This window comes from Calonectris borealis, chromosome 11, assembly GCF_964195595.1.
Source record: "Calonectris borealis chromosome 11, bCalBor7.hap1.2, whole genome shotgun sequence".
NCBI classification, from domain to species: domain Eukaryota; kingdom Metazoa; phylum Chordata; class Aves; order Procellariiformes; family Procellariidae; genus Calonectris; species Calonectris borealis.
Window position 1 is genome coordinate 814,667 of NC_134322.1, and position 11,905 is coordinate 826,571.

Sequence of the window (11,905 nt, forward strand, 5' to 3'; positions counted from 1 at the left end):
GGTCCACCACCCCGGCTGTGCTCCCCCCTCCCGGTGCAAGCATCACCCAGCAACAGCCAAAGCATCAATGGGCCATCAACGCTCCTTTCACACCGAACCCAAAACACAGCACACCCCCCAGGCTACTGGGAAGAAAGTTAACCCTGTCCCAGCTGGAACCAGGACACCCCAGATGAAGAAATCTGTCATCGGAAAGCAGAAGTCACAACCGGTTAAAGCCCCGTTGGTGGGCTTAAGGAGCTGCTTCCAAGAAGCGGTGACAGGCTGGGGAATCATTCCCTGCAGGTTTTGGGTTTCTGTATCAACATGCAAACGAGAATGATGCAAAACTGTAAATACATAGGTGATAAATGCAAGTGGAAGAAAGGAAGGACACTAGTAACACGGACCTGGACCAGAAGACAGAAAAGTCCATTCTGGATCAGCAAGAGAACGTTAATGTTGAGGATCAGCCCAGGAACACCCAGATTTAGGCAGGAGCACGGTCCAAGAGAGCTCCCTCCAGAGGGAGGTCTGACAGTAGCACTGCAAGGGCAGGAGCCGAGGCTTGGTTCAGACAGCAGTGCCGATGGCGCGGGGTCATGGGGGTCCCTGTTCGGATGGAGGAGGATGGCCTGGCGCGGCGGGGGACGCTCCCAACATCTAACGCACCCCTATTGCCCCGATCCTGTCTCACCATCGTCTCCATCCCCAGCCCCCTCCTCTGCTCCTGCGTTTTCTATTGCCCTCGCAGTCCTCTTCTCCACTTCCAATGGCCCCAGGGGCTCCTGGATTTCGGATCCCAAAGACATTCTGTTCTCATTACACATTTCCTTTGGAAAGCCGTTGTTGTTTGCAAGCCAGAAATATTAGTCAGCATGCTATATAGTGCAATGCTAATGAGAATTAAATCGATTCATGAAAAGTACCTCCTCAGCATGTCTATTATCTATTTTTCAAACATAACTATATTGGATTCCAGCTTTTTTCTTCAGTCCCAATATACTGTCCGTTCCACGAGTTCAGTATATAGATAACATATAGTTACAATCGCTATAAACTACCTAATCTATATATTCCTACAGTCTCTTTCTGGCTCCAGAACGGCTTCATCAATTTTTGTAATTTTTTTATTAAAGAAAAATTTCCTACTGGCAGGTAGATGGATATTTCCTTTGGGATCCCAGCTTATGTGCCAAGCTAAAAGCCAATATGATCTGAAACAGCCTGCTGTAAACCCCTGAAAAATAGAAAAGCCTCATCGATATGACAGATACGCCACTATAATTGAAGTCTTTGGTAACAGACATTATGCAGCCAAAATATTCTATTTCCAGCTGCAGCATTGATCAAATTTTGACGTCCAACATTAACTAGCTGAGGTCTCTCTGGCCTCACAAAGCACGACGCCACAAAGCTTTTGTTAATTATCATTTACAAAAATGCCTCGTCTACTTGGTGAGACACCGGTACCTGGCGAATACGGACCCACTTTATTCACTCCTTCCCGCAGCATCCCGAACCAGCCTAAGATTGTTCTCCATCCTCAGGAGTCCAGTGCTTACATTCTATACTGCCAGATATGAAGGATTAAAATACGCGCCAACCTTGACTTTCCAGTGAGATGCTCAATGCAAAAAACTGGCTCTTCCAGGGAAAGAAAATGGGTCTCAGCATAACGCCCAGCTCCGGCGAGACGGCGACCCAGCCGGGAGCAGAGGGAGGCTCCCAGCTCAGAATTTAAAGAAAATATGTTAAAATTATTATGTTAAAATTATTAGGGTGCAGCTGGCCCACGGCTCTGAGCCCTGCAACGCTCGTGCCTCTTCATGAGGGATTTCCTCACCTTTGCATTTTCACAATGTTAAGTACATCCTACAGACCCAGAGAGGTTTTTCAGTCTATTCCCTTGTCTGCAGAGGAGCAGTTTCCATTTACATCAACTCTCCTGGTCAGGACCACAGACTAACCAATTTGGGAGGACAGACCCTGCGGTTTCCATAAGGAGAACTGGGGATCATCCACTAATGGAAGGACAAAGTTGATCCTCGGAGCAGCTAGAAGATCCTGTGGCTTAAAATACGGCCCCGCGCTACAAACAGATTATGTAAAAATGGCACCATCTTGCTCAGCAGCAGAGCTCCCGATGTGTACCTGGAGAGACAGCTGCTGACGTTACTGAGTAGAGTCACTGTATTTTACCCTGCTGTCCCCTACGGATAGCAGGCCAGAGGAAGCACGATGGCATCTCGCATTTTGTGTGTTCGTAGAATAAACTATATTCCTCAGGAAATTTCAGCAGCCGAGTCACTTTTGCAAATGAAGGCAATGGTTACCAGTGAAGGTAATCTACACGGATGGTAATTGCCAAAGTGCAATTAAGGGCAAAGTGCGGTCTGCATCTTTAAAATGGTGATGCAGGAGGAACAAAGTGCCCAGCTGCTCCCCAGGACCACGGCGGTTTGGTCCACCGAAAAAATCTTATTTTTGCTTAGAAAAAAGAGCTGTTCTCCACTGGCAGCCTGAAGCACAGTTCACACAACTTCCCTTTGCACTGGCCCTTTTCAGAAAAAAAATCAGATTCTAAGGACCAGGCATTTTCTGCAGATACTCAGTTCAGTCCTGGCCATAATTATACAACAGACACGACAACCTCTGCGCCGTGCGCAGGAAAACTGCCTGGCCAGCCCCAAATCCCACAGGTCACTTTAGAAACAACCATATCCTGTTACATCTCACCCCATAAATTCCTGGAAAATCAGATCATCGCTAAATCTGTGCCACAGAGCAGTGGTACAGAAAGATCGCACGCGACTGTCACGTATCCACCCACCGACCGCGTACCTGGGGGACAAGGCTGCAGCGACTTCAGACCTCACCGCTCCTCCTCTCGTTTCCAAATGCTACTGAATGCAAAAGGCAGCAGTTAGGCTTCTGTCTAGAAATGAAAACACCGTAATGGATATGTAATAGCTACCTTCAATGGCAAGAACTCCTTGTGTCAATGTCCCACAATACACAAAAAAAAAGACAGGCTTGTTTGAATAGGAGGCGGGTGGTGGCAGTGGCAGAGACACATAGAATTTGAGTGTGAAGCTTAAAAATGTGTTGTCATTTAAGGTGATCAGGTAAGCACGTGTCTGCCGGCCCAGGCATGGTTTATGGGCAGTGATTTCATGCACGCACAACCCCCTGAACGACAATGCCCCGTGGAGACGACGGAGGAGAAGAACCATCTCCCAACCAGCCTGGGTGACCGCTGCCCCAGCCGCTGCCGGCACAGACAGGCACAGAAATCTGGGAAGAGAGGTGCTTCCGAACGCCTCCTTTTCTGCAGACGAAGGAGCTGATCTTTGGGATTTGTGCAGAAGAGCCAGCGCATCTCCTGCCCCAGTCCTGCCGCTGCCCGACCCACCACCCGTCTGCCCCCACCCCTCTCCAGCACCCCTGAACACAAATCGCACAGGCAAATACGCCTCTGGGGTGACATATTTAATGAGATTTCATTTCAATTTTAATTATTTTTTTTTTACAAGCAAAATATTTTAAACATCAATAAAACTGTCTACTACCCACATTTTTGTTTTCTAGAAGTGCCAGTATTTTACACCGACAGAGCACGGCTCAGCGAACCGGCGGTGACACGCAAAGCCGGGGATCTTCACTCGGCCATTTCAACCCATGCGTTGCAGCGTAACAACAAGAAGCTTTCATGCCCGTGAGTCCCAGCGAACGCGTTCCCACGTGAGGCCAGCTCGCATGCCCTCGCCCCGCAGCGCCCCGGACACTGCCCTTCGCGCTCCTCTTCCTCATCGTGCAAAAACACCCTGGCAGCCGCAGGGCTTGTGCAGAGAGTTGCTCGCACCTTGGTCCACGTTGCTCCGTCCTCCGAAAGGCTGCTCTCGCCCCATGCACGTGCCCCGCGGACCTTGTGAAGGCAGGGCTGCGACTGCAGGAGGTTCGGCTCGGGGCATCGCCCAGCCTGCAGGAACACCGTCACATCGGCCCATGGACTTCAGAGCTGGTGTGGCAGATCATCACCTCCTAGAGAAAAACCTGGCTTCTGTTCCATGCTCAGAAGATATCCCCAGGTTTCTGTATAAATGCAGATGACCATATAAACCCTAATTCTGACACCCTTACTTGTGCGCACAGAGTCTTCTCACTTCTTCAGACCTTTCTGAAAACTCACCCCATTTCTTCCACATCTCCCTCTTTGTCGTGGTGCTCAGAGCAAAGCAACCCTCGCTTCAGCCTGGCCTCCACAGCAGTTTGCTCGGTAGCCCGGGGTAGGTCTGTAGCTGGTTAAGGAACGTAATAAAACCAGACTGCACCAGCTAACAGCACCTTGTGCAAAATTAGGGTTGGTTAAGATGTTGCCATGCTTAGGTGAAAGCTCCAAAAAACGTTCAAAGTATTAATTCCTTTCTGTCGTGACCAAAGACAGTGCGTTTGCCTTTCTCCTGGGCTCTGGCAGCAGCTGGCAGAGCTCTGCTGACGTGGTGAGGGAGCACAAGCAAAAACGCCTCCTGGGATGAAGAAGGTGCCACATAAATTTGAGTAGATTTTAGAAAGTCACCAAGAGCCACAGCAGCTATAACTCCGTTGGGAATCCAAAGCGGGAATCCAAGGAGTGGCCAATTAAGAAACAAATTAGGATATGTTTTCCTGAGTTCTGAAGCTTCTAAGAGGCTCATAGGAACAATCAAAAATAAATAACTACAAATCCTGCCACAAGAGCGGATTTAGCCCCATCCTTTCAAACCGTCCCCTGGCAGGACTAACTCAGGCCCACGTGTACGCACACGTTGACTGCAGCGTCGCTGCACCCGCCAGAACCTGCTCCCCACCTCCTTCTTGCCGTGCAAGAGCCACAGTCTCTGCAGACACTCACTGTGGATTCATCAGCCTCGCAGGCAACTCCAGATCATCAATATGAAATTGCTCTCATACTGCTGTGATAATTTACTCTGGAAAAATTTCCAAGAAAAGAATTTGACCTGAAACCTTCTTATTTGCAGAAGCAACTCCAAAGCTTTCTGTAACCAAACAATAATTGGCTTTTTTGACCACAAACAAGTGGCTGATGACAGAAGCACTGTTCAGTTCTCTCTGCAACAGCACCAACGTCTGACCCCTGCGCTAACGAGGTATTGTTTATTCTTGACAAAACCGATAGCAAATAAAATACAGCACCACTCCTCGCATGGCAAATCCCTGCTTGTTCCCCAGCCTTCTCCAGTGATGCGCTGTCATTTCCAACAAGGGACAGTAGTGCCACACTTCCTCTGCTGTTTGGAAACCAGGAGCACGGCGATTTCGGAGGGTTTGCTCTACAAACCCCCTCACCGGAGACACAGCCGCCTACAGAAGGCAGAGGGACTGCTCCCATTTCAGTGGGAGCACACGCACGCCCTGCTCTGCATGTCGGGTCAGGATTCCCATCAGTCCTGCACAAACTGTGCTCACCACGGGGTGCATGACATTCCTACAAGTCCCGCAGAAGGCTGAAGTGTGGAGGGTACCACAGGGTTTGGTTTTTCCCACTGGCAAACTCCCCCCTCACATAGCACGAGACAAAGATAAGCACACACCGTCCTCAAACATGCAGGACTAAGTGCCTACCGGCTATTGAGTAGCTACCCCCCAAACCAAGGAGGACTCCACTTTCCATCGACACCCAAATTCACCCAACGCTGTGCAGGCAGAGGCCATTCCCAGTGCCCCTACCCATCCTTAGGAACCCACCTTCACGCATGATGCTACACACCCCGGAGAGGACACCCCCCGTCCGCGAGCTGCGGAGGAGCTTCCACAGGCTGATGGCATCTCCATCAGGACCTTGCCCGCTACCCTCAGCGGCAGCTCAGTGAGGGTCTGGCTCGCTGCACAGTCTTTGCCCATCTTCATACACGGCCTCCAGGAGAAGCCAACCTGCAAGGTTTCAGCTGGAAAACAGACCTGCCGGGTGTACCAACAGAGAGGGATCACAGACACTTTCAGTGCCTCTAGTCTTGTACGGGGCAAACCGAAGCATCGTGCAAGTCTCGGCTTTGCTGGAATGTGGCCACAGATGTCATTCTGCATACACGATCCCTTTGAGCTCCTGAAGAGTGAGTCAAAAATTAAAAATAAGTGGGCTGCTCAAGGCACTTCTAGTATTCTCCAGACACCTTAAAAAAAGCCTCCTACTGTGCATTACCTAATTTTTAGGTGACAGAAGCAGAAAATTTCTTCTTTCATGATGCTATTTTACGTATCTTTTTACAATGGTATTACTCTGTGTGTGTGTGTGTGTGTATGTGTGTACGTATATGTCTGTATTTGTCTTCAACATTTTATATGGGAAAGTGATAAGCAAAGTAGTTCTTTCAGGAAACTGGCTCCTAAGAGGGGGATAGACAGCAGTTTCACAGCAGGCAATATTGTAAAACAGGTATGAAAAGTTAACAGAAAATAGACATGTCTGCTGGTGAAGAGATAGCAGCACTAGAAAAATTTTCAGTGGGTCTCCATAACGACTTGTGTTTCTGCCTCCCATTAAAATGAGAGTAAATATGTCACCAGTTTTTCAATGGACATTTAGTGGATGTTTTCCTCAGCTGCCTTTTGTATCCTTTGTATTTAAAATGATACACTTGGAAATAAATTTAAAAGGAAAAAGGTGATGAAACCCAAGAAGCTCTCAGCTTTGGCTGTTACTTTACCTTCAAACTTACTGTGCATTTCAGGCAGTTTTCTTCCGAGCCCACAAACCGTACGTAGTAAATGTTGGAGCAGGGAACGAAGGATGCTGCCCTGACAGCGTGCAGCTCTACTGAGACACAGCTGAGCAAGAACACTAGGTTTCTGTTGCAAATACATTTTCAATGCTATAAATAAAAACATTGCTTTGAATGAGTCAACAGCAAACCAGCCAAAGAAACCTGCCGGTGTGGCTTTCACCATCCCCGGGACCCGCAGGCTGGGAGGGGTGCGATCCTGCGCCCGCTGCAGCCCAGAGGCTTTGCTGATGGACTTCTCCTCGCTACCACAACGTGCCGGCAGTGCTGCGGTGGCTTTGCCGGAGCCTTGCCAGTGCCGGGCCGTGAGACCAGGCGATGCTCAGAGAACCCGACCCACCGCGCAGACCCGCAACCTTCTTACTCCCGTCTTACTCTGTGCTTCTGACAACAGGTTTGGCATCCGTCCCTGTTACTGCAGCCCGGGTTCAGGCTGCGGGAGAGAAGGGAAGGCTCTGGGAGCGGACATAAACTTCTCGGCACGAAGGCTCGTGGTTTCTGGCGCTCTCGGCAGCAGGGAGCAACCTCCAGTGCAGAACACATCACCCCTGCTCAGGACTTCAGACAAGAGACCCCACTGCGTAAGCAGCAGTCTGCTAACCTATTTCCTGGCAAAAGCAATTGAAACTCTCAGAAGATAAAAAGATAATGAACAAATAACCTTCACAGTAGCCAGCGCTGCAAAAACCCAAGGTTCCCCTTTGTGCTGACTGCCTGTTATTAATGATCCTGTCAGGTCTCCTAATGAACTTTGTGCTTCATGTGGAAAACGTGGGGTTTGTCCAAGAGCATAGTCAAGAGCTCGTTTTCATTTATTTCCAATCTTACGCAAGAAAGTTCTTACATTCTGAATCTAAGAAACCGCATTTTTATATTTATTTTCTCACTTCTCCACGTTCTTGTAGCACTGAGGTTTGAAACAAAACGGCACTGTCTTTTCAGGAAAATGCTTGATGCATCGAGCAATGGCAAATCATTAATTATTTCAAGCCTTTTATACCACCACTGACACCACAGTGAAGAATTTAAAACATTTCCTCAGACAAGCAGCTCAGTCACAGCAAAACCGCAGCGCAAGAGCATTGCTTCGTTTGTTCAAAGCTTGCTTTATTCTAACAACGGCTGCAAGGCTGCCTCGCTGGCAAACGGCGTCGCGTTTGTTTGGAGACACGGAGCACAAGGTGGTAAATATAAATTAAATATACTGCTAGACCAGACCCTTGCCATGGAGATGAACAAAAAGCCTTTGGGAATGGCCGCCCCTCTCTGCCAGCCAAGTCGCTCCCCGGGGACGCGTCTCGGGGCAGTGACACCCGTGGGAGCGGGGTCCCCAGCACCCATGGCCAGCAGTCAGCACAACGCCAAGGGACAGAGCATCAATGGGCATTGCTGCCTCCTCACATCTGATGGCCCCCGCACTGCAAACTACCGCCTTTATTGCTTTAAAAGGTGCCTCCGTGGCATGTAATATTATTAAAGTATCAGCTTTTCTGAGTCAAGAAAGCCCAACATCTTCATGTTCAGGCAGCTCTGGGAGCCCCTGAGTCCTGGCAAGTGGCCGAGACCCACAGCCCTGCTCGCCGGCAGACACAGACCGTCCCCCAGCGGAGACAGGTGCTGGGACGATGTCCTCCCCAAAACAGCAAACTACTGGAACATACAAAAAAAATCCCAACCACAAAACTGCTTATGGAGATTAAACCCAGCTGCCCCGTCCCACTGCACAGCTCCATCTGCCTGCAGCAGCTCTGTCCCCCACACTGACCCTGAGCCCGCCCGGGCCGGGGGGCAGGGGGACCCGGGGACGAGCTCCCCAGGCTCCTCCGCCTGCTCGGATGGGCTGTTCAGGAGTGAAAATTAGGGCAAAAGAGAGGAAGGATTCATCCAAGCTCCGACAATGAACTGTTTGTTCAACATAGGAATATTACCAAAGTAAACTTCGGCTAATCAAATAAAAAAGGCTTTATTTAGAAACAGAATATTCAGGTATTATCTAGCAGCAGCAAAACCCTACTCACATGCCTTTATCAAGCACAGGCAGAGGTTAATTTTGTTGACAGGTTTAACCAGTGCCATTATCTCAAACGAAAATAATACCTCTTAAAATCAGCTCTGCCTCCGAGTGCTTCTTTCTCTTCCCCAGCAACGGAGAAGCCAGATGACATGTCAGACGGGCCATGCGTCAGGGAGGGTATAAAGCCCGTCCACATCCCCACACACTGCCAGGATCAGCAGCACAAACACATGGGTACAGCAGCAAAAATACACGTTACAAACTTCCAGCGAGCAGCTCCACTCCCCAGATGTGCGCCATGATTAACAGCACTGCGTATGAAAACGATGACTTACGCTTTGGACAGTTTCTCCATATTTAAGTAAAAATAGAAATACATAAATTAGAAACAACAGGCGTAGAAACAGCCTGGGTGAGGAAACACTATGGATCTCAGCAAGACAAGAAATATCTGCGCTCGTGAGGGAATGACCTTCAAAACTCATTCACTGCTCGCAGCCTGTACGGTGATGGTTTTTCTCACTTGCGAGACATTATACATTCCTACTATGTACGCTTTAATTCTGCACAGACTATAAATACTTGGCTTATAAGGCAGCATGAAAGCAACAGAAAACAAGTATTTAACTGGGGTAACCTTGATTGTGAGGGTAATACGAGCTAATTCTTTATACCTTAGGTCATGCATGCTAAATACCAGGATTCACTATTTACTATGCTAAACATAAAATAAGCCACTGAAATATGTGATCAAATAGTATTTTCTCTTAAAAAAAAAAAAGACAGAGATGCAAAATGATGACACCTTGTTAAATTATCTTAAGGACAGAAAATCCAGATTTTTCTAAACTGCATTGCTACACTTTCTCTCCCAAACTACAGTTTTCCATTTAATTTGTATTAAAAACAACCTCTGAGAGACAAATTAGTTTTGCTTATGCAAAATACACTAGGTTGCCATTATAGCTGTTTACTGGGTCACACTTTACAATCCAGGTGGGGGAGGTGAGGGAGAAACGAGCGGCATTAGCATTCTCCAGCCGTTATTTGCACAAAACACCGTATTTATCTATTTTAGACTATTTAAGCAAAAATGACAGTGCCTCCCATAGCCTGCAGCATTCCTCGGTAACCATTCTTTCGCGTTATCATTTAAAGCATGCTTCTGCCTGTAAATGAAAAGATGCTCCCTCCTACTCGGAGTTGCAGGACAGGGAGAACTGGGGAGACCCAGCGAAAGCTGGAAGGTGGGAGCTGTTGCTATTTACACGTTGAGTCACCTTTACTCAAAACTCTGCCCTGAATTTTCCATTGCCTACGGACTGGTCTGAAGCCAGCTGATACCAGCAGGAACAGTTGCGAGTGCTATAGCGTACGGGTCTTCAGCGCGCCGGCAGCCACCGGCGAGCTCCCTTGCAGAGATGATGACAATTGTAGGAATGAAGAGTAAGAGCAGCCGGAGCCAGGGATGCTCCGCTCAGCCCTCCCGTCACAAGGTCCCGTTACCTGACTAGTTGCAGCGGAGACGGTGAGCGTGTTTTGCTAGTTTTTAGGAATACGACATCCCACGGTCTCTGAGCGATGGCCCTGCGCAGCCCCAGGCAGCGAGGCAGCAACCGGGCGGGGGGGCGACGGCCCCGGGGCCGGGGCCGCGTCCTGGTCCCGGTCCCGGTCCCGGTCCCGGTCCCGGTCCCGGTCCCGGTCCCGGTCCCGGTCCCGCCCCGCCCGGCTACACAGGCACAGATGCGCACCCTGTCCCCGCCGCTCTGGATTCTTACAAAACCAAACCCCTCATTAGGGCAGAGCTGGGCGCTAATGAGGGAGGCAGACCGAGCACCCCGGGAGGCGGCGGAGGCCGCCCAGCACCAGCCCCTGTGCCTCCCTGCCCAGCAGCATCCCCGGTACTTTACTTCGCACCGAAGTCCTCCCCGCGATGCGCGAAGCCCCCGCAGCCGGCAGAGGAGGGCGAGCACCGCCTGGCTCCGCGGGGCACGGCCGAGGCTCCCCCCGCCTCCGGAGCGGCCGTGCCGGGCTGCCCCTGCCCCGCTCCGGCTCCGGCTGCGCTCCGAGGGCTGCGGGCACCCCCGCGCCGGCTGACGGCGGGCGGCTCTCCGCGCCATCCCCGCACACCTCCGCGGCGGAGGGGGGGCTCGCAGGCGGGGGGCTCTGCCCCGGGGCTCCGCACCGCCGGCAGCCGCGGCCCGTCTCCCGCAGCGACGCTCTCGGGGGTCCCCCCCCGAGAGCCGGGGGCGGGGGGCCGCGTGCGGCGGGAGCGGGGGGGTTCGCCTTTGTTCGCGGCGGCGGGGCAGGACCGGGCCCCCCCCGCCGCTCCGCTCCTTTTGTCTGCCGGCTCCGGGCGGCAGCGCGACCCCGGCGCGGGGCTGTCCCGCCGCCGCCGCCGCCCCCCGCCCCGCGGGCCGCTGACCTGGATGGTGCAGGTGTATTCGCTGTCGTCCAGCAGCCGCACGGTGCAGTTGTACTCGCGGTCCAGGTTCCTGCTGCTGCCACTCATCCACCTGCTCAGCATCTTCCCGGGGCGCGGAGCGGGCGCGGAGCGGCGGGCGCTGCCGGCGGAGCCTCCGCTCACATCCCCGCGGTGCGGTGCGGTGCGGCGCGGTGCGGTGCGGCGGGCGCGCCCCCCGCCCGGCTCGGCCCGGCCCGGCCCTCCCCCCGCTGCGGGGCCGAGCGGAGCGGCGCGGAGCGGAGCGCAGTGCCCGTGCCCGGGCCGCGGCGCACGGCGCACGGCGGGCGGGGTGGAGGCAGGCCCGGGGGGGCGACCGGCGCCGGCTGCGGGGGCCAATCTCGGCGCCGCGGCGGTGACGGGCTCCGCCGCAAACCAATGCGGCAGGGGCGGCGCGGATCCGCCGCCTCCGCTGGGCAGCCCCGCGCGGGAGGGGGCTCCGCGGGCGCGGAGGGGCGGCGGGGGCGGGGGGGTGCATGCGCGGCGCTGCAGCGGGCGGCGGGGTGCGGGGGTCCCCAGGGACACGGCAGGACATCCGCTGCAGGTGTCCGGACCTCCTGCCCGCAACTTCTGCCCGCGGGCGCTGGCCCCGCTGCCCGCAGCCCGACGCCCGCAGAGGGGCTCCCCCGCGCCTGAGGGGGCAGCGGGGCAGGGAAGTGGGGGCAGCCC

At 52.7% G+C, this 11,905-nt stretch overlaps 1 protein-coding gene across 3 annotated transcripts in view; it reads right to left on the minus strand.

The window, feature by feature from the left end:
- The window catches only part of FRMD5 (FERM domain containing 5), a 112,730-nt gene extending 101,428 nt beyond the window's left edge, over positions 1 to 11,302 (minus strand). For all 3 annotated transcript variants that reach the window (XM_075159648.1, XM_075159647.1, XM_075159649.1), the window contains exon 1: positions 11,201 to 11,302. In XM_075159648.1, coding sequence (XP_075015749.1) covers positions 11,201 to 11,302 — 102 coding nt within the window. The remainder of the gene's footprint in view (positions 1 to 11,200) is intronic.
- Positions 11,303 to 11,905: the final 603 nt, after the last annotated feature.